The sequence below is a fragment of the Oncorhynchus kisutch genome, linkage group LG24 (assembly GCF_002021735.2).
Source record: "Oncorhynchus kisutch isolate 150728-3 linkage group LG24, Okis_V2, whole genome shotgun sequence".
Taxonomy (NCBI): domain Eukaryota; kingdom Metazoa; phylum Chordata; class Actinopteri; order Salmoniformes; family Salmonidae; genus Oncorhynchus; species Oncorhynchus kisutch.
Genome location: NC_034197.2, coordinates 45,583,252 through 45,605,050, shown reverse-complemented (window position 1 = coordinate 45,605,050; position 21,799 = coordinate 45,583,252). Strand labels below are relative to the sequence as shown.

Genomic DNA, 21,799 nt, shown 5'->3' with positions numbered 1-21,799 from the left:
TTTGTTTGTTTTTATACAAACATTTCTTTCATTAAAAAATATATGTTTTAGAGTTAGGGACAAAGTATGGTGTCCTTTGGCTAGGCTAGCTCCCTAGTGGGTTTCTTCCCTGTTGGCTAGTGATAGATGCTCAAGCTAGGCTGATTTTAAACATCGCTGTCTTCTGGCACCATAAAGAAAAAAAAAAAAGCATTGGCCTTTAGATTTTTGCCAAAAGTTAAGGAGAAAAAACTAAACACAATTCATGATGGTTATTTTATTTTAGTGAGTTTTGGATTCAAAGATAATGGTTTTAGTTTTTCAAATGGGTTTGTTTATCTCAGTTTACTAAATTGTTTCATGAATAGTTTTAATTTGATATAAATACCTTTCTAGGTGTGCTGTGTGTTCTAGGCATGTTCTGTGTTCTTAGCCTGTGTTTATAGATTTGTTAATGTTCTGTGTTCTAGGCGTGTTCCGCGAGGCGACCACAGACTTCACGGTAGACGCCAGAGCTCTGAACCAGACGGGAGGGAACCACATCAAGACAGTGATCCAGAACCCATCTGGCTCCGTTACCGACGCGGTCATCACCGACCGCCGTGATGGCACCTACAACGTAGAGTACACTCCCTACGAAGAGGGTGAGTTAGTGCCATCTGCTTGCCATTAAGTGTAGTGAGCATGATGTATACAATCTGTTCACACTCTGTATCCAGACACCATGACGTGTGTTGTCCAGAATGAGTGATCATGTACACTACTAACAAGAATAGACTGATGAGTTTCAGAAGAAATGTCATTGTTTCTGGCCATTTTGAGCCTGTAATCGAACCCACAAATGCTGATGCTCAAGATAGTCAACTAGTCTAAAGGCCAGTTTTATTGCTTCTTTAATCAGAACGACAGTTTTCAGCTGTGCTAACATAGTTGCAAAATGATCTAATGATCAGTTAGCCTTTTAAAATGATAAACTTGGATTAGCTAACACACCGTGCCATTGGAACACAGGAGTGATTGTTGCTGATAATGGGCCTCTGTACACCTATGTAGATATTCCATAAAAAATCTGCCTTTTCCAGCTACAATAGTCATTTACAACATTAACAATATCTACACTGTTTTTCTGATCAATTTGATGTTTTAATGGACAAAAAATTATAAATGTCCTTGTTTAAGAAAAGTGAAGTGACCCCAAACTTTTGAACGGTGGTGTAATGTCCAGGTCCCCTCCACTGTAGAGGTGATCTATATGATAACTCTGTTCTGTCCAGGTCCCCACAGTGTAAAGGTGGCGTACGATGAGTCTCCAGTTCCCAAAAGTCCATTCCGCGTGGCAGTGACAGAGGGGTGTGACCCGGGGCGTGTACGTGCACATGGACCCGGCTTGGACAGTGGCATCACCAACAAAGCCAACAAGTTCACTGTGGAAACCCGGTACGAGAGACACACTAACCCACATTGAGGATAGTTTTTTATTTTTAATTTTATTTTTTGAATTCCCATGTACCAAATGAAGAAAAATAGAAGTTAAGTAGGTTTCCATCGCATTTTGGTTGGTTTTGTCACTAAAATGTTGCGTTATATTGCGACTGGCTCAGATAGTGCCGGTATAGCACACGTGAAATGATGGACAAAAGAGCAAGAATTTTTATTTGTGAAACAATCACCAGAATAATCCCACAGCATGATGGTTATTATATCAAGAGTCTTCACCTCCATTTCTCACATCGCTCATTTTACACAAAGATTCCATCTTGCATATTGGAGATGTCTGTTAAAAATATAAATACATGTACTTTACTCGTATGAAAAGGAAACCTGGTTAGAATGATGATCTGTCTCTCTGTAGTGGTGCGGGTACAGGTGGTCTGGGTCTGGCTGTAGAGGGCCCATCCGAGGCTAAGATGTCCTGCACCGACAACAAAGATGGCAGCTGCAGCGTAGAGTACATTCCCTACGAGGCTGGAACGTATAATCTCAACATCACCTACGGAGGACAGCCCATCGCTGGTACGGAGACACACACACGCATGCTGGTACTTTGTATTGTGGCGCTAGCTAGTGATCTTCCCAATCTCAAATCAAACTGTCACATGCGCCGAATACAACAAGTGTAGACTTTACCGTGAAATGCTTACTTACAAGCCCTTAACCAACAGTGCAGTTCAAGAAGAAAATATTTACCAAGTAGACTAAAATAAAAAGTAACTCAATAAGAATAACAAGGCTACATACAGGGGGCACCTTGACTGAGTCCGTGTGCAGGGGTACAGGCTAGTAGAGGTAATCTGTACATGTAGGTGGGGGTGAAGTGACTATGCACAGGTAATAAACAGTGAGTAGCAGCATTGTATAAAATGGAGTAGGGGGGTCGTCAATGTAAATTGTCCGGTGGTGATTTTTATGAATTGTTCAGAAGTCTTGTTGCTTGGGGGTAAAAGCTGTTGAGCCTTTTGGTCCTAGACTTGGCACTCCAGTACCGCTTGCTGTGCGGTAGCAGACTTTGGTGATCGGAGTCTCTGACAATTTCAAGGGATTTCCTCTGACACCGCTTATTATATAGGTCCTGGATGGCAGGGAGCTTGGCCCCAAGGATGTACACTACCCTCTGTAGTGCCTTGCGGTCAAATGCCGAGCAGTTGCCAAACCAAGCAGTGACGCAACCAGTCAGGATGCTCTTGATGGTGCAGCTGTAGAACCTTTTGAGGATCTGGGGACCCAGGACATCTTTTGAGGATCTGGGGACCCAGGACATCTTTTGAGGATCTGGGGACCCAGGACATCTTTTGAGGATCTGGGGACCCAGGACATCTTTTGAGGATCTGGGGACCCAGGACATCTTCAGTCTGAGTGGGAAAGGTTTTTGTATTGTCCTCTTCATGACTGTCTTGGTGTGTTTGGACCATGATAGTTCGTTGGTGATGTCGACACCAAGGAACTTGGAAAAACTCTTGACCAGCTCCACTACAGCCCCGTTGATGTTAATAGGGGTCTGTTCGGCCCTCCTTTTCCTGTAGTCCACGATCAGCTCCTTAGTCTTGCTCACATTGAGGGTGAGGTTGTTGTCTCATTGTGGGTGATCAGGCCTACCACTGTTGTCAGCAAACTTAATGATGGTGTTGGAGTCGTGTTTGGCCATGCAGTCACAGTCATGCTTTGAGTACATGTCCTGGTAATCCGTCTGGCCCAGCGGCTTTGAATGTTGACCTATTTTCAAGGTTTTGTTCATGTCGGCTACCTAGAGCTTTCTCACAGTCATCCAGAACAGCTGGTGCTCTCGTGCATGCTTCAGTGTTGCTTGCCTCCAAGTGAGCATAAAAGATATATATCTCATCTGGTAGGCTCTGTCACTGGGCAGCTCGCGTCTGTTTCCCTTTGTAGTCCGTAATAGTTTTCTAGCCCTGCAACATCCGACGAGCATCACAGCTGGTGTAGTAAGATTCAATCTTAATCCTATATTGACGCTTTTCTTGTTTGATGGTTCATCTGAGGGCATAGCGGGATTTCTTATAAGTGTCCGGATTAGTCTCCTTCTCCTTGAAGCGGCAGCTCTAGCCTTTAGTTCGATGTGAATGTTGCCTGTAATCCATGGCTTCTGGTTGGGATATGTACGTACAGTCACTGTGGAGACGACGTCATTGATGCACTTATTGATGAAGCCAATGACTGAGGTGGTGTACTCAATGCCATTAGATGAATCCTGGAACATATTCCAATCTGTTAGAGAAACAGTCCTGTAGTGTAGCATCCGCATCGTCAGACTACTTCCGTATTGAGCGAGTCGCTGGTACTTCCTGCTTTAGTTTTTGCTTGTAAGCCGGAATCAAGAGGATGGAATTATGGTCAGATTTGCCAAATGTGGGGGGGGGGAGCGCTTTGTATGCATCTCTGGAGTAAAGGTGGTCTAGGATTTTATTTATTTTTCTCGTTGCACATGTGACATGCTGGTAAAACTGATTTAAGTTTCCCTGCATTAAAGTCCCCGGCCACTAGGAGCGCCGCTTCTGGGTGACCATTTTCTTTTTTACTTATGACCTATTCGAGTTTGTTTTGAGTGGTCTTAGTGCCAGCTTCGCTTTGATGGTAAATAGACGGCTACGAATAGTGTGGTCTACAGCTTATCATAAGGTACTCTACCTCAGGCGAACAATACCTCGAGACTTCTTTAATATTAGACATTGCGCACCAGCTGTTATTGACAAACACACCCCCATCCCTCGTCTTACCAGACGTAGCTTCTCTGTTCTGCCGGTGCATGGAAAAACTCGCCAGTTCTATATGTGTCATCGTTCAGCCACGTCTCGGCGAAACATAAGATGTTAGGTTTTTAATGTCCCGTTGGTAGGATCATCTTAATCGTAGGTCATCAATTTTATTTTCCAATGATTGCAAGTTAGCAAGAAGAATGGAAGGCAATGGGAGTTTACTCGCTCGCCTCTGGATTCTCAGAAGGATCCCCGCTCTGCGGCCTCTTTTCCAGAATCTGTGAGGATAGCTAGTGATCTTCCCAATCTGGGATAATAAAGAACTAGTACAACATCCACTAAACCTACATCTGACCTCTCTCCCGGTCTACCCTCTCTTTCTCCCCCATCTCTTGCACTGTCTTTAGGCAGTCCATTCCAGGTTCCTGTCAGTGACACGGTGGACAGTTCTAAGGTGAAGTGCCAGGGGGTGGGGCTTGGAACCAACGTGCGTGCCAACATTCCACAGGCCTTCACAGTGGACGCCTCTAAAGCAGGAGTCGCCCCTCTACAAGTCAGAGTACAGGGACCCAAAGGTGTGTGCCAGCCCTTTATTTGATTCTAGAACTTTTGGTTCCTGTGTCCAACTCTGGTTTCTCTGTGTGGTGTGTAGGTGTAGTGGAGCCAGCAGAGTTAGTGGATAATGGAGACCAGACTCACACCGTGAACTACATCCCGACCAGAGAGGGACCTTACTCTATCAACGTACTGTATGCTGACCAAGAGATCCCACGCAGGTAACACACACACACACACACAGGTAATGTGCACACACACACTCCAACACTCGCAGGTAGCACACACACACACACACGCAGGTAATGCACACACACTCCTGCAAATTTCTTGTCACATGCACAGGATATAGGTGTAAACGGTACAGTGAATAGATATCATTATAGACGCTACGTTACCCAGAGACGCTACGTTACCCAGAGACGCTGGTCTAAATTGATGGGTCACTATTGTCTAGACATGTTCATGAAATACAATAGATGGCTGCAATCACACCCAGACACACCTGGCTAATTTGATGGTCATGTAGTAATCCAGCCGATTTTTGTTTAGACATCTAGCTAGCTAAACAATGAACCGGCATAATCCCAACTAATTCCAATACAAGCACCATAGCTCTCGTATGGATCTGCAGGTAGCTAAAGCTAACCAACTCTGTTCAATGTTAGCTAGCTCACATTAGGCTATAAATATCTGATTAGAATAATATTGCTACACACATCATACATTTGCTAACTAACAGTATGCTTTAACATAGCAAATAAAAACAACTTCCTGACAAAATTAGAAACATATCTTGAAAATGTAGCTAGACTCTTACCATATACATGGATCAACGCTTCACGGCTGGAACCATTTAACTCTGTTTTTAGCTGCATCTTATTTTAGCCCCAAAAAACGCATTTTGCTACATTTGTTTATCTTCAAACACCTCCTGTGAAGTAGTGACGTGTGACATATGCCTAGTTTCCTGAAACGAGTCACATATCGATAGACTACACATTTATACACACTACACATTTCTGTGAAAAATGGAGGGACTTCACACAGTTCTGCTACTCTCCAGTCCCTACAAGGTGAAAGTGTTGCCTACCCATGATGCCAGCAAGGTGCGCGCCAGCGGCCCCGGTCTCAACACCACCGGAGTGCCCGCCTCTCTGCCTGTCGAGTTCACCATCGACGCCAAGGATGCAGGAGAGGGGCTGCTCGCCGTGCAGATCACTGTGAGTTCAGTTAACAAACCAATCAGCTATGTCAAGGGGTACATAGCTTGTCTGCAGATCACTGTGAGTCCTGTTAACAGACCAATCAGTCTACTCCCACTATGTCTGGGTGGCCCGTCTGGGTGGCGTTATTTAACAGCAGGAGTAAGCTAACCAGGCATTGGATGCATGCGTCTAGGAGGTGGTATTACCAGCGTCACGGGCCAGCTAATCACTAGTGGGCCTGTCTCATTTCCATGGCGACATCATCAGTTTGACTGTCTCCATTGGTTACCTCATCTGACGGTCTGTTTGCATGGTGACTGTGTCCAGGACCCCGAGGGGAAGCCTAAGAAGGCCAGTATCCGCGACAACCAGGACGGGACTTACCTGGTGTCTTATGTACCTGACATGACTGGTCGTTACACCATCCTGATAAAGTATGGAGGGGACGAGATCCCTTATTCCCCCTACCGCATCAGGGCTCTACCTACTGGAGACGCCAGCAAATGTACTGTCACAGGTAACAGACACACACACACACACACAGTGTTTTTGGTACGGTATTGTGTGATGGTTTGAACTGTCCCTTCCTCCACCCTGCTTCACTCCTCATCACATTTGTTTTCATCCGTCCATTTGAAGCACCAGTAGTTGCCTCTCACCCTGACTCTCATTGTGTTTGTCACTGTTTCGCTCCCCTGCTTCCACCCTTCTCCTTCTCAGTGTCAATCGGCGGCCACGGCCTGGGTAAGAACACTTAGATAGATCCACTAGTCTGATCCATTACGTTGGTCTGTCTGCATGCAGGATGGCAATACCCATTTTACAGTTCAGCTCCCTTTCCTGACTCACCTCTAGCTCTCGCTATCTTGCTCTCTTTGTCTGTCAATTTCGATTCCAGGGGCTTTATTGGCATGGGAAAGATGTGTTAACATTGCCAAAGCAAATGAAATTAATATACAATACAAAATGAACAGTAAACACTCGCAGAAGTTCTAAAAGAATAAAGACATTTCCAATGTCATACGATGTGTATATATACAGTGTACAAAATGACTAAATGTAAATCCAACCTATTTATAATGGTGTCTGTTCTTCACTGGTTGACCTTTTCTTGTGGCAACAGGTCACAAATCTTGCTGCTGTGATGGCACACTGTGGAATTTCACCCAGTAGACATGGGAGTTTACCAAATTGGATTTGTTTTTGAGTTCTTGATAGATCTGTGTAATCTGAGGGAAATATGTCTCTCTCTGGTCATACATTGGACAGGAGGATAGGAAGTGCAGCTCAGTTTCCACCTCATCTTGTGGGCAGTGTGTCCATAGCCTGTCTCTTGAGAGCCAGGTCTGCCTACGGCGGCCTTTCTCAATAGCAAGGCTATGCTCACTGAGTCTGTACATAGTCAAAGCTTTCCTTAAGTTAGGGTCAGTCAGTGGTCAGGTATTCTGCTACTGGGACAAATAGCATTGTAGTTTTTAAAAATATATATTTTCATTCCAATGTTTCAACATTCCATGTTTTCTCACGATTTGGTCTAATTGTTTTGCTGCTCTGTCTCTCTCAAGCTCTGTCTGTAGCTCGCTCTCTAACTAACGTAGTTTACCCGTAGTACTAGTTGGCATGGTGAATGACATTGTGGGTAATGGAGTTGATATGGAGGCTGGATGTTGTATGCTGCTGATAGTAATAACTGTCTGTATAACATGTCTGAAATGACTCTATCTAGTGCACTCTATAAGGAATAGGGCTTGTGGAGAGGATGCATGGATGACTTGTGGGAGGGAGGGTCAGACTTCCTGTGTGACCGTTTCTCTTCATCTGTCTCGCAGGAGCCGGTGTGGGTCCAACCATCCAGATCGGAGAGCAGACTGTCATTACTGTAGATGCAAAGGCTGCTGGGAAAGGAAAGGTAATGATGGATAGGCGTTTGGTTAGTCTTTATCTGTACGTGGAGGGAGGGAGACGTGCTCACTCCTACTGTCCACATCTTAGTGTGGCTATAACTCTCTACCCCCCCCCCCCTCTCTCTCTGCTCATACCTCTCTACCCCCCCCCCCTCTCTCTCTGCTCCTACCTCTCTACCCCCCCCCCCCCTCCTCTCTAGGTGACGTGCAGTGTGTGTACCCCAGAAGGGGTGGAGTTAGATGTAGACGTGGTGGAGAATGAGGATGGAACCTTTGATATCTTCTACACTGCCCCCCAGCCTGGAGATTACTGTATCTGCGTTCGCTTTGGAGGGGAACTCATCCCCAACAGCCCCTTCCTGGTCACGGTATGTACAGTCACCTACAGATATATACACAGGCGCGCACATGTGGTTGAGTGTGTTTTTGCAGGTGTCTGAGTCTTGATTGGTTAATGAGACCTCTGACCCCTCCTTCTACAGCAGATTCTCATTGGACAGTCCGGAGACAGACTCTATACTGACGGAACTCTATCTGAACATTGTGGAACAGTTCGACAAAATAACTTATTGTTTATTCCACCCCCCCCCCCAGGCATTGGAAGGAGCCCCTTCAGATCAGCTCCTCCAACAGCAACAACTACCACAGTACTACAGTCAACAGCCCTGGGTACTGGTCTCTCCATTCCACTCTCTCCACACAGGGGGAAAAGCAGCCATTTTGTGAATCATCAATGTGGCTCCACATTTGACAAAATGGCCGCCGTGTCTTTATGTCGTCTGTCTGGCTGCTGCTTCTGTCATGATGTCTTTCTCTCACAGTGTCGGTGGTTTCATCTTCATCAACATAATCATCATTGTCATCGTAATCATGTCATACTTCATGTTTTGGTGTTTGGTCCCTATCGTCTTTTCATTTCAGCTACATTCTATTCTGCTGTGTTTGGTCTCATCGCCCTCACCCCTCCACCACCTCTGTGTCCAATACTGTCCCTCATCCAATACTGTCCCTCGCCCCTCAACATCCTGAACCACCTCTGTATCCAATACTGTCCCTCATCCAATACTGTCCCTCACCCCTCCTCAACATCCTGAACCACCTCTGTGTCCAATACTGTCCCTCATCCAATACTGTCCCTCGCCCCTCAACATCCTGAACCACCTCTGTATCCAATATTGTCCCTCGCCCCTCAACATCCTGAACACCTCTGTATCCAACACAGTCCGTCGCCCAATATTGTCCCTCGCCCCTCATCATTCTTACCCACATACCTTAGTCCCTCCCCCTCCTCACCTCAGATTCTTTGACCTCTGTCTCCTAGGCAACAGACCGGCCAATGGGAATGAATGGTTTGGACGTGGCGGGACTCCGGCCGTTTGACCTGGTTATCCCCTTCACCATCCAAAAAGGAGAGATCACAGGTACACACACCGTACTGTTGTTGGGCCGCCAGACAGGAAGTCATCATCCTTAACCGCTAGATGACGTCACCACCCTTAACCACTAATGGAACTTACCAAACGCAGGCGCATGATCTCAAATCACCTCACATACTGAAAGCCTGAGGTACCTTGCCTGTTCAACTACTGTTTCCTCCCCTAGGCGACGTGCGCATGCCGTCAGGTAAGACAGCCAAGCCAGACATCACAGACAATAAGGACGGGACAGTAACGGTTAAATACGCTCCGACTGAGGCCGGCCTCCACGAGATGGACATCAAATACGACGGGATACACATCCCTGGTACGAACAACACACACTACACACACCCCTGGTACGAACAACACTATACACACACCCCTGGTACGAACTACACACATCCCTGGTACGAACAACACACACTACACAAACCCCTGGTACGAACAACACACACTACGAACAACACACACTACACACACCCCTGGTACGAACAACCACCTAACTCTGATAACATGCATCTTCATTTAGAAAGCTAAATATGTTTGAGTCAATTATACCACTTTCTATCACATCTATCACTTCTGGATGTGCTGACTCTCATCCCACTCTCTTCTCTCCCCCTCTCTCTGTAACAGGTAGTCCACTCCAGTTCTATGTGGACTATGTGAACAGTGGGAATGTCAGTGCGTACGGGCCGGGCCTGATCCACGGGACCGTCAACAAACCTGCCATGTTCACCGTCAACACCAAGGACGCAGGAGAGGGTAGGACAATAGTAGTTAGATTTATAATTTATCATAATGATCTACACTGAACAACACTATAATCACAACATGTAAAGTGTTGGTTGCATGAGCTGAAATAAAAGATCCCAGAAATGTCCCATACACACACAAACCTAGTTTCTCTCACATTTGTTTACATCCCTGTTAGTGAGCATTCCTCCTTTGCTTAGATAATCCATCCACCTGACAGGTGTGGCATATCAAGAAGCTGATTAAACAGCATGATCATTACACAGGTTCACCTTGTGCTGGGGACAATAAAAGGCCACTCTAAAATGTGCAGTTGTCACAGAACACAATACCACAGATGTTTTGAGGGAGCGTGCAATTGACATGCTGACTGCAGGAATGTCCACCAGAGCTGTTGCCAGAGAATTTAATGTTCATATCTCTACCATAAGCCACCTCCAACATCCGTTTTAGAGAATTTGGCAGTACGGCCTCACAACCGCAGACCACGTGTATTGCTAATGTCAATGTTGTGAACAGTGTGCCCCATGGTGGGGGTATGGGCAGGCATAAACTACGGACATGGAACATAATTGCATTTTATCAATGGCAATTTGAATGCAGGGAAACCGTGAGATCTTGAGGCCCTTTGTCGTGCCATTCATCCACCGACATCATGTTTCAGCATGATAATGCACGGCCCCATGGCGTTAGGATCTGTACACAATTCCTGGATGCTGAACATGTCCCAGTTTTTCCATGGCCTGCATACTCACCAGACATGTCACCTGTTGAGCATGTTTGGGATGCTCTGGATCTACGTGTACGACAGTGTTCCAGTTCCCGACGATATCCAGAAACTTTTTACCGCCATTGAAGAGTGGGACAACATTCCACAATCAACAGCCTGATCAACTCTGTGAAGGAGATGTGTTGTGCTGCATGAGACAAATGGTGGTCACACCAGATACTGACTGATTTTCTGATCCATGTTCCTACTTCCTACCTTTTTGTTAAGGTATCTGTGACCAACAGATGCATATCTGTATTCCCAGTCATGTGAAATATATAGATTAGGGCCTAATGAATGTATTTCAATTGACTGATTTGCTAATATGAATTAACTCAAATATTTTAAATTGTTGCATTTTTATATTTCTGTTCCATATATGAAGAATCGAATGTGCTGTTGGTACACACACACACACACACACACTGAGTTGATGTGTGTAATGCATGTACACGGAGCGAACAAAACATTAGGAACAGGTAAAATAATTTGAGACATGGGTTGTGTGCTATTGAGTGTGAATAGACGAGACAAAATATTTAAGTACCTTTCAACTGAGGTATGGTAGCAGGTGCCAGGCGCATCGGTTTCAGTAGGTCAAACTGCAACGCTGCTGGGTTTTTCAAGCTCAACAGTTTCCTGTGTGTATCAATGTTTCACCAGCCAACTTGATACAACCGTGGGAAGTATTGGAGTCAAAATGGGCCGGGACAACACCTTAGAGTCCCTGATGAATTGAGGCTGTTCTGAGGGCAAACTGAGTCCATATTAGGATGTATTTTCTAACCTCTCTCTCTCTCCTGTGTAGGCGGTCTGTCTCTGGCCATCGAGGGTCCTTCTAAAGCTGACATCAGCTGTGTGGATAACCAGGATGGAACATGCTCTGTGTCCTACCTGCCTGTCCTACCTGGGGACTACAGCATCCTGGTCAAATACAATGACAAACACATCCCTGGCAGCCCCTTCTCAGCCCACATCACAGGTAACACACACATCCCAGGTAACACTATTTTACATGTTAATGTGAAAAAGGGTGACTTTAGTGAAAAACAATGGACCCTCTCCCTGTCTCCTCGGTGATTACTCTGAGGATGTCCCATCTGAAGGTGGCTCTGCTGCTGACATCCCATAATGTTCTGTCTCCTAGGTGATGACTCTATGAGGATGTCCCATCTGAAGGTGGGCTCTGCTGCTGACATCCCATTGGACATTGGCGAGCTGGACCTGAGTCAGCTGACAGCCTCCCTGACCACGCCCTCTGGCCGAGAGGAACCCTGCCACCTCAAGATGCTCCGCAACGGACACGTCGGTCAGTGTTGAGCAGAAACAGACTATCTACTATCATTGTTCATTTGACAAACTTCAAAATGTATGGCGTAGCCTCAGCCGAGAGTGGAACAATACCAACGTTACAAATCATTGTAGTCTACAGACCGTTTATGATTCTCAGAAGCTCCTCTAACCTGTCATTGTCCGTCAGGCATCTCGTTTGTTCCCAAGGAGATCGGGGAGCACCTGGTGAACATCAAGAAGAACGGACGCCATATTCCCAGCAGCCCCATCGCCGTGATGATCAGCCAATCGGAGATTGGTGACGCCAGTCGGGTGCGAGTGACTGGCCAGGGCCTCAGTGAGGCCAAAACCTTTGAACCTGCTGAGTTCATCATCGACACACGCGAAGCAGGTCAGTGAGGGTCTGAGGAGGTTCAGACGAAGCAGGTCAGTGAGGGTCTGTGAAGCAGGTCAGTGAGCGTCTGTGTAGCATCAGGCGAAGCAAGTCTGTGACGCAGGTCTTTAGGCTCTCGGAAACAAGTGAAATCGGTGTCTGAAACATTCTATTAAATCCCTTTTACATCAAAAATAAAGATGTGGCTGTAAAAAGCCAAATACTCTAAGTATGTTGTGATTTTTGGAAAGCATTTTAAATGAAGTTTGATTTGCTGCAGGCTATGGGGGTCTGAGTCTGTCCATCGAAGGCCCCAGTAAGGTGGACATTAACACTGAGGACCAGGAGGATGGGACCTGTAAGGTCACCTACTGCCCTACTGAACCAGGAAACTACATAATCAACATCAAGTTCGCCGACCAACACGTACCAGGTACTCATTTCCTGACATCCTCGATTTAAATTTAAATATTTATAATATAATAAATATTGTTTTAAAAATGTGTTTGTAGGGAGTGCGTTCACGGTGAAGGTGACAGGAGAAGGGAGGATGAAGGAGAGCATCACCAGGAAGAAGAGGGCAGCGTCTGTTGCTAATGTGGGCAGCCAGTGTGACCTCAGCCTCAAGATCCCAGGTACCCTCTCCTACCATCCAGGAGATGCTGATCAGATCAGTAGACATGATGGCCCAGGTGACCAGTCTGTCTGGTCAGGTCCAGGAGGCTGTTAACCCTGTGTGTGTCTTAACAGAGATCAGCATAGCAGACATGGTGGCCCAGGTGACCAGTCCGTCTGGCCAGGTCCAGAAGGCTGACATCATGGAGGGAGAGAACAACACCTACTGCATCCGCTTTGTTCCCACGGAGACTGGCGTGCACACAGTGTGTGTGAAGTATGCAGGCGTGCACGTACCCGGCAGCCCCTTCCAGTTCACAGTGGGGCCCCTGGGAGAAGGAGGAGCCCACAAGGTCCGCGCTGGGGGGCCCGGGCTGGAGAGGGCAGAGGCTGGAGTACCAGGTACGTGTGTGTGTGTTGGGGTTACTATACTGTGAGGATCACACATTGACATTGTGTGTATGTGTTGATCCGTGTGTGTGTAGCTGAGTTCAGTATCTGGACGCGGGAGGCAGGTGCAGGGGGTCTCAGCATTGCGGTGGAGGGGCCCAGTAAAGCAGAGATCACCTTCGAGGACCGCAAGGACGGATCCAGTGGAGTATCCTACATGGTCCAGGAGTCAGGTGTGTTGAGAATGGCAACGACTATCTAACCACCAAGAGCCTGGTGATGATCGTCCTCATTACAAGCATTATCATCAACGTTAGCATTCTTATTAAGAAGAGGTTTGTTTCTTACTCAGTGTGTGTAACAAAGTTCACTTCATAAGCTCACTTCCTTGCTTGAGAAACATTTTCTATAGCCTAATTTGCTAAGATGTTGTCAAGCAGACAGTCACCTGTGTTTGAGGCTGAGGATCCGCCATTGAGGACCGGTAAGGACTTGTGGAAGGAAGCTACACAGTTAGTCAGTGATGCCTGTTACACGTGTGTTGCAGGAGACTATGAGGTGTCTATCCGTTTCAATGAGGAGCACATCCCTGACAGTCCCTTCGTGGTTCCCGTGGCGTCGCCCTCTGATGACGCCAGACGACTCACTGTTGCCAGTCTTCAGGTGAGGCTCGGAGACACACACGCACACACCCAGGACTACACTACCCACAATGCAGCAGCAGCAGCCTGTGGGGGGATATTGTGTGGCTAGCATTTACAGGATGGTGTGTGTGTATAGGTACGGCAATTGCTGAACATCAGAGTAGGGTTAGAGGCCAGGTCGTGCTGCTGCTGCTGCTGTGTTGTTGGGAAGTGCAAGGGTTTGTGGGAAACTAAAGGACTGTGTGTTTCTCGTGCCTCGTTCTAAAGGCTCCCAACAGTCCCCTTCCTCCTTCTCCCTTCCCATCATCCACCAGGCACTAAAGGGTTAAAGAGGATGCAATGGGCCAGTTTCTGTCTCTCTCTCTCTCACACACACCCACACACACGCTCTCTTTTCTGTCCTGTTCTTCACCTCTGACTCTCCTCTTTACCCCTGTTAGCTGCCTGCAGGTAAGTTTGAGTTGTATTCTATTGCATTATTATGTTGAGCATGTGTTAGTGTTGACAGATTGACGTGCGTAGTTGTGGTGTTGAGTTGTGAGTTATATATCTGAGCAGGAGTCCGGGTTGAAGGTCAATCACCCAGCATCCTTTGCTGTGAGCCTGAACGGAGCGAAGGGACAGATTGACGCTAAAGTCCACAGCCCCTCTGGAGCCCTGGAGGGCTGCTGTGTTACTGAGCTAGACCAAGGTAACTACTACCACACAATACTACAATATACTGTTACTGAGCTAGACCAAGGTAACCACTACCACACAATACTACAATATACTGTTACTGAGCTAGATCGAGGTAACTACTACCACACAATACTACACAATACTATACTGTGCTACTGAGCTAGACCAAGGTAACTACTACTACACAATACTATACTGTGTTACTGAGCTAGAACAAGGTAACTACTACTACACAATACTTTACTATACTACACTGTTACTGAGCTAGAACAAGGTAACTACTACCACACAATACTACACAATACTTTACTATACTACACTGTTACTGAGCTAGACCAAGGTAACTAATACTACTACTGGGCTGCCCACTGTCGTCCCCCCCCCCTGGGCGCTGGGCTGCCCACTGTCGTCGTCCACCTGGGCGCTGGGCTGCCCACTGTTCCCCCCCCCCCCCTGGGCGCTGGGCTGCCCACTGTTCCCCCGGGCGCTGAACGACAGATTTTTACTATATACTGCGACACAATACTACATTACACTACTACTACGTTACACTACTAAACAGAAAAATCTCTCTCTCTAGATAAGTATGCTGTCCGATTCATTCCCAGAGAGAACGGTCTGTATCTGATCGATGTGAAGTTCAACGGCAGCCACATCCCTGGCAGTCCCTTCAAGATCAGGGTGGGGGAGACAGGACAGGCTGGAGACCCAGGCATGGTGACCGCATACGGAGCTGGGTTAGAGGGAGGAACCACTGGTACGATGGAGCATGTTGCAGACCTGGGTTTCAAATAATTTATCTGTGCCTGTTTGAGCTTAGCTCAATAAGCCAATATAAGTCTCAAAATGACAAACCCTGCCTGTCTGGCACTCCAGGCATACTAAAGCAGAGCTCAAATTTATTTTACTCCTGGGTCTAATGTGTTGTGGTGTGAGATGTGTTCTCATCTGTAGTCATTTCTAACCCCCTCTGCAGGTACAGCCTGTGAGTTCGTGGTTAACACCAGTAAGGCGGGCCCTGGGGCCCTGGCCGTGACCATCGACGGCCCCTCCAAGGTGAAGATGGACTGTGTTGAGTGTCCGGAGGGTTACAAGGTGACCTACACCCCCATGGCTCCAGGAAACTACTTAATCTCCATCAGATACGGAGGACCTTACCACATCGTAGGATCCCCCTTCAAGGCCAAGATCACTGGTGAGGGACCTGGACACATGCTGTACACGAACAATGGAGATGTCAGGCCTCACTCGACACTCTTAACTTCTATCTTTCTCCTCCAGGCTCCAAGCTGGTCAGTAGCCATAGTAACCACGAGACGTCCAGTGTCATGGTCGACCCCGTGACTCGCCAGGTTAGCTCTTCCCACCAGGGAGCTCCCAGCCAATCGGACGCCAGCTGTGTGACAGCCAAGGGTCTCGGCCTATCAAAGGGCTTTATCGGCCAGAAGAACAACTTCAGCGTCGACTGCAGCAAAGCAGGTGTGTGTTAGTCTGGTATCTGACCCTCTAGCTCTCTCAGGTTACAGTGTGTATTAACACTGTCCTCCCTCCAGGTCGTAACATGCTGTTGGTGGGTGTGGACGGGCCCAGGGTTCCCTGTGAGGAGGTACTGGTGAAGCATCTTGGGAACCGTGTCTATAACGTCAGCTACCAGCTCAAGGAGAAGGGAGAGTACATCCTGGTAGTGAAGTGGGGAGAACAACACATCCCTGGCAGCCCCTACCACATCACTGTCTAGACCAATCAGATTCGAACTCCATTACTGTCTAGAGGCCAATGATAAATCAGAACCCTCCAAACTAGCCCTTTTGTCTTCATAGCAATCAGATTACAACTTTCTAAACTCATTCACCATAACCCAAACAATAATGCATAAACACTGAATATTCCTCTTCATTCCTCTCCTCACTATCATCCCCCCTCCCCTCACCTATCATAATCATTAGTAGTCATAGAGAGGGGAAACATGCACCTTTTTATTACTGTAAAATAGCTTAGCAACATGTACCTTCCTTTCCCCACGCAGTGTTTGGCTGTGGGCTAGTGATAGCCTAGCGTATGGTAGCATAGTGTATTGGTATAGGGGTTAGCCTAGCCTAGCCTAGCAGAGCATAGTATATTGGTATGAGAATAGCCTAATGCTAGTCCAGTGTGTTCATAATGCTAATTCTAAAATGTTTAAGGGAAAGTGGGATACCTTGTCAGTTAAGCTGCTGTGGCTTGGTGTTAGCTCGTCTTAACCATAACAATAATGAATGGGCTTATAGGTTAAACTGTTAGTATAGGGTTTATGACATGTTAATAACAAATTAACTGTTAGTGATGCTAGAGTAGCCGGCTCCTATAACTTCACACACACTTGTTTTAGAGGTGCGACTAGCACCACTGCAGCGACTGACCCAGTTAGAACGGTGTCTTACAGCATATTGACTAGATTAAAGTATTACTAATTATAGTGTGATGTCCATGTCACTAGTAGTATGATTTAACTGTAGTGTGGAAGTGATGTCCAGATACTAGTATTGAATAAAAACTGTCACGGTAATAGCTGTAATATTACTAGCAGTGAATATGAGGAAAGTGTTGGCTGGAGAGATGAGCAAAATGCATAAAGAACCAATGTTGCGTTGTGTTCCTGCTAAATGTTCTAAACCCCCCCCCCCCCCCCCCTGCTCTTTAGCTTTGTTACGCAGTATTCCAGAATAAAATAACCTTGTCTGTTAAAGGGCTTTAAAGTGTTGTAAAAGACAGTATTTTGATCCACAATAAAGATTGTCTTGAAGGATCTCTGTCAAGCTCAATGTGGTTCTTCTTATCCTTCGATGGCACGCACTCCGGAGAGCCATGTGTGTTATTTCATAGTGTTGATGTCTTCACTATTATTCTGCAATGTAGAAAATAGTACAAATTAAGAAAACCCTTGAATGAGTAGGTGTTCTAAAATGTTTGACCTGTAGTGTAGATCACACATTAACTACAGAGATCACATTCTACAAAGACCACGTACTACTAAGACCTCACTACAGAGATCACACACTAGAGTTCCTCACAGAGTTCCCTGAATTCCTATCGGACCTTGTAGTCAATTTTTGGTGACTTCAATATTTACATGGAAAAGTCCAGACTCACTCAAAGGCTTTAGGAGCCATCAACAACTCAGTGGGTTTTGTCCAACATGTCTTTTGACCTACTCACTGCCACAGTCACACTAAATATTGTGGATCTTAATGTTTTTCCTCATAATCCTGGACTATTGGACCACCATTTTATTACTTTTGCAATTGCAACAAATCTGCTCAGACCCAAACAAGGATCATCAAAAGCTATTATAAAGATATTTGGGTTGTCCAGACTCCCTTCACCTACCCAAAGATGGTTTGTCTAACCACCTGAGGATCTAAATGTTAGCTTGTGCAATACCCTAGATGTAGTAGCACCCCTAAACATTTGTCACACGAAATTTGTTCCCTTTTATACAGAAAATACCAGAGTCCTGAAGCTTCCAGAAAATTGGAAGGGAAATGGCGTTCCAACATACTGGAAGTCTTCCGACTAGAAAATACTTTACCATGCAGTATCGAAGAGCTGCTGCTCCATCCTATTTTTCCAACTTAATTGAGAATGAGAACAATCCAAAATGTATTTTTTATACTGTTGCAAAGCTAACTAAAAAGCAGCATTCCCCAAGAGAGGAAAAGAAAACCACTCTTGAAACAGACTTGACCCAGAATCTTTTTTTTATTTTTTATTATTAAAAAGATTGGCCTATATTGAACCTTTCATTCCTCTCAATTTGTTTTTTTCTTCCTGAAGACAGTGTACAAAATGTTTGTCTGGTTTTTGACCCATCATAGCACTGCACACGACAGTGAATTACCTTGTAATGGTGACTCTGCAGCTGTGCTGCTTTTGACACCATCGATCACCACAATCTTTTGGAGAGATTAGAAACCGAAGTTGGTTTACATCTTATCTGTTGGACAGATATCAGTTCATCTCTGGGTGGTTTGTCCTCTGACAAATCAATGGTAAGTTTCGGTGTTCCTCAAGGTTCAGTTTTAGGACCACTATTGTTTTCACTATATATTCTACCTCTTGGTGATGTCATTCAGAAACACAATGTCAACTTTCACTGCTATGCAGAGGACACTCAGCTGTACATTTTGATGAAACATGGTGAAGCCCCAAAATTGCCCTCCATGGAAACCCGTGTTTCAGACATAAGGAAGTGGATGGTGTGAAACGTTTAACTTTTTTTTAAATTGGACAAAACCGAGACCTGCTGTTGGATCTGATAATCTTGGATTGTTTTAGTCATCTCAAATCAAATCAAATCAAATCAAATCAGTCAAATTAGTCATCTCAAATAAAACTGAAGCTGCGTTACTCTGGACCCTGATCTCTCTTTTGACGAATATATAATATATTTCAAGGGCAGCTTTTTAAACTTTTTTTTGTAAAAATTGAAAAAAATCCAACTTAAAAAAAATTATCCTTTTGTCACTTCTAGATTCGACTACTGCAATGCTCTACTTTCCGGCTACCCGGATAAAGCACTAAATAAACTTCAGTTAGTGCTAAACACAGCTGCTAGAATCTTGACTAGAACCAAACAATGTGATATATTATACATATTACTCCAGTGCTAGCCTCTCTACACTGGCTTCCTGTCAAAGCAAGGGCTGATTTCAAGGTTTTACTGCTAACCTACAAAGCATTACATGGGCTTGCTCCTACCTATCTCTCTGATTTGGTCCTGATTTGGTCCTGCCGTACATATCTACACGTACGCTATGCTAACAAGACGCAGGCCTCCTAATTGTCCCTAGAATTTCTAAGGAAACAGCTGGAGGCAGGGCTTTCTCCAATAGAGCTCAATTTTTATGGAATGGTCTGCCAACCAATGTGAGACGCAGACTCGGTCTCAACCTTTAAGTCTTTACTGAAGACTCATCTCTTCAGTGGGTCATATGATTGAGTGTAGTCTGACCCAGGGGTGTGAAGGTGAACGGAAAGGCTCTGGAGCAAAGAACCGCCCTTGCTGTCTCTGCCTGGCCGGTTCCCCTCTCTCCACTGGGATTCTCTGCCTCTAACCCTATTACAGGTGCTGCGTCACTGGCTTACTGGTGCTCTTCCATGCCATCCCTAGGAGGGGTGTGTCACTTGAGTGGTTTGAGTCACTGATGTGATCTTCCTGTCTGGTTTTTGAGCCCCCTAGGGTTCATGCGGTGGAGATCTTTGTGGGCTATACTCAACCTTGTCTCAGGGTAGGAAGTGGGTGGTCTGTTGATGTCCCTCTAGTGGTGTGGGGGCTGTGCTTTGGCAAAGTGGGTGGGGTTACAGTTGAAGTCAGGAGTTTACATACACCTTAGCCAAATACGTTTAAACTCTAAAATGGATCCCTGTGGTACAACACAGGATATTTCTTTGGCCTCTGACATCACCAACATTACATACTTGTGTTCTGTTGGTCAGATAAGACCTAAACCAATTCACTGCCTCATCATTTAGACCCATCCATTTCAGTTTCATCAGGAGAATATCATGGTCTACAGTGTCAAAAGCTTTCTGCCTAAAATGACCATACCTGTATAGTTCCCCTCACTTTCCTGCTTAATGTGGTCAAAAAGGTGTATAAAGTAATTAAAATGAGCTGTTCTAAAGCCAGCCTGGAGTTCACAGAGCCAGACTGGAGTTCACAGAGCCAGACTGTAGTGCACAGAGCCAGACTGTAGTGCACAGAGCCAGACTGGAGTTCACAGAGCCAGACTGGAGTTCACAGAGCCAGACTGGAGTTCATACAGCCAGACTGGAGTTCATAAAAAGACTGTTCTCCAGAAGGTATCCCTCAAGTTGATTACAAACTCAACTTTGGATGAGGTTCTGAGGTTTGACACAGGCCTGTAGTTTCCTACATTTGTTTTACTGCTCTTCTTGTGGAGTGAAACCAGGCTGTTTTGAGATCCTTGGGGAATTGACCACTGCTAATAGAAAGGTTTGTAATATGCGTTATCATTTTTGCAGTGACACGAGCACTATCCTTTATGAATCTTGCAGGAAGGTTATCCAGCCCAGTTGCTTTGTTGGTGCTCATCAAGCATAGTAGATTGGCAACGTTGTCCTCTGTCACCTCCTCTGTCACAGCTCAAACTAATCATTAGTGATCCTTTGATGTGGTACAAGTTGATAATAAAGACTGGCCATAGTGTCCAGAGAAGGTGGGTAACTTCTTAACCAGAGATGAGGCTGAGAGTGGTTAAAACTGTGTTGGGGAATAATCAGAATTGGTGGGTAACATAGATAAGATGTTTTATTTTCATGATATGCTTATGAGTTATTTCTCATAAGAATGTATTTTGTTGTACTATAGTGGTGGCCATTGGCAGTTATCTGTTCTATGTCAAGACTAAGTTGCATGGGCCGCAGAGAGGGGAGAGGTCAGAGGTCAAGGTGTCATCATGTGTAAACATATATTTTGCTCCACTGTGTCTGTGTGCCAGTCACTCCCTAGGATGGCAGTGTCTGGAATCATTCTATGCTCCCTGTGAGCTTGTCCAGGATTGGTTGTATTTAGAATTGGTTGTATCTAAATGACAATTTGATATATGCCTGTTGATATGGAGGATTGGTTTATGGTTCTGGGTTTGAGTAAGGAGACAAAGCTGAACGATTTATTATGTCTATGCTGTCTGACTATGTGTGTTTTTTGCTATTAAAGGATCTCAGTTGCAATGTAGAGGGGGCTCTCAGAGAATTCATTGATAGACACTGAATTGATCTGAGAGTCACAGGGTTGTGATAGAGCTCATATAATTAAAGATGGACTTTGATAACTAACTCTGACGTGTGTTGTGGTTTGCGCTCATGATTTGGTAAATAGAGGAAATTTCCACGACAACTGTGTTAAAATAATTAGCAACCTTTGCCTTGTCATAGCATAAACATAATCAATATCCAGGCCAATACTACAGGATTTTACCGTATCATCAATATCCAGGCCAATACT

At 45.5% G+C, this 21,799-nt stretch overlaps 1 protein-coding gene across 4 annotated transcripts in view; it reads left to right on the top strand.

The window, feature by feature from the left end:
- Positions 1-17,579, top strand: part of LOC109882988 (filamin-A-like) — a 65,630-nt gene extending 48,051 nt beyond the window's left edge. Inside the window, exons 23-49 of one of the 4 annotated variants that reach the window (XM_031803549.1) lie at positions 450-623; positions 1,254-1,416; positions 1,832-1,992; positions 4,595-4,762; positions 4,840-4,963; positions 5,809-5,965; positions 6,278-6,467; positions 6,671-6,694; positions 7,780-7,859; positions 8,055-8,222; positions 8,449-8,523; positions 9,176-9,275; positions 9,457-9,597; positions 9,909-10,037; positions 11,606-11,779; positions 11,945-12,106; positions 12,278-12,481; positions 12,744-12,896; positions 12,976-13,098; positions 13,214-13,480; positions 13,564-13,701; positions 14,016-14,131; positions 14,671-14,803; positions 15,374-15,550; positions 15,770-15,988; positions 16,075-16,272; positions 16,347-17,552. In XM_031803549.1, coding sequence (XP_031659409.1) covers positions 450-623; positions 1,254-1,416; positions 1,832-1,992; positions 4,595-4,762; positions 4,840-4,963; positions 5,809-5,965; positions 6,278-6,467; positions 6,671-6,694; positions 7,780-7,859; positions 8,055-8,222; positions 8,449-8,523; positions 9,176-9,275; positions 9,457-9,597; positions 9,909-10,037; positions 11,606-11,779; positions 11,945-12,106; positions 12,278-12,481; positions 12,744-12,896; positions 12,976-13,098; positions 13,214-13,480; positions 13,564-13,701; positions 14,016-14,131; positions 14,671-14,803; positions 15,374-15,550; positions 15,770-15,988; positions 16,075-16,272; positions 16,347-16,531 — 4,103 coding nt within the window. In that variant the 3' untranslated portion in view covers positions 16,532-17,552. Of the gene's footprint in view, positions 1-449; positions 624-1,253; positions 1,417-1,831; positions 1,993-4,594; positions 4,763-4,839; positions 4,964-5,808; positions 5,966-6,277; positions 6,468-6,670; positions 6,695-7,779; positions 7,860-8,054; positions 8,223-8,448; positions 8,524-9,175; positions 9,276-9,456; positions 9,598-9,908; positions 10,038-11,605; positions 11,780-11,944; positions 12,107-12,277; positions 12,482-12,743; positions 12,897-12,975; positions 13,099-13,213; positions 13,481-13,563; positions 13,702-14,015; positions 14,132-14,670; positions 14,804-15,373; positions 15,551-15,769; positions 15,989-16,074; positions 16,273-16,346 lie in introns of all 4 variants that reach the window. The other 3 variants (XM_031803551.1, XM_031803550.1, XM_031803552.1) reach the window with 3 other exon arrangements.
- The last annotated feature ends 4,220 nt before the right edge of the window (positions 17,580-21,799 follow it).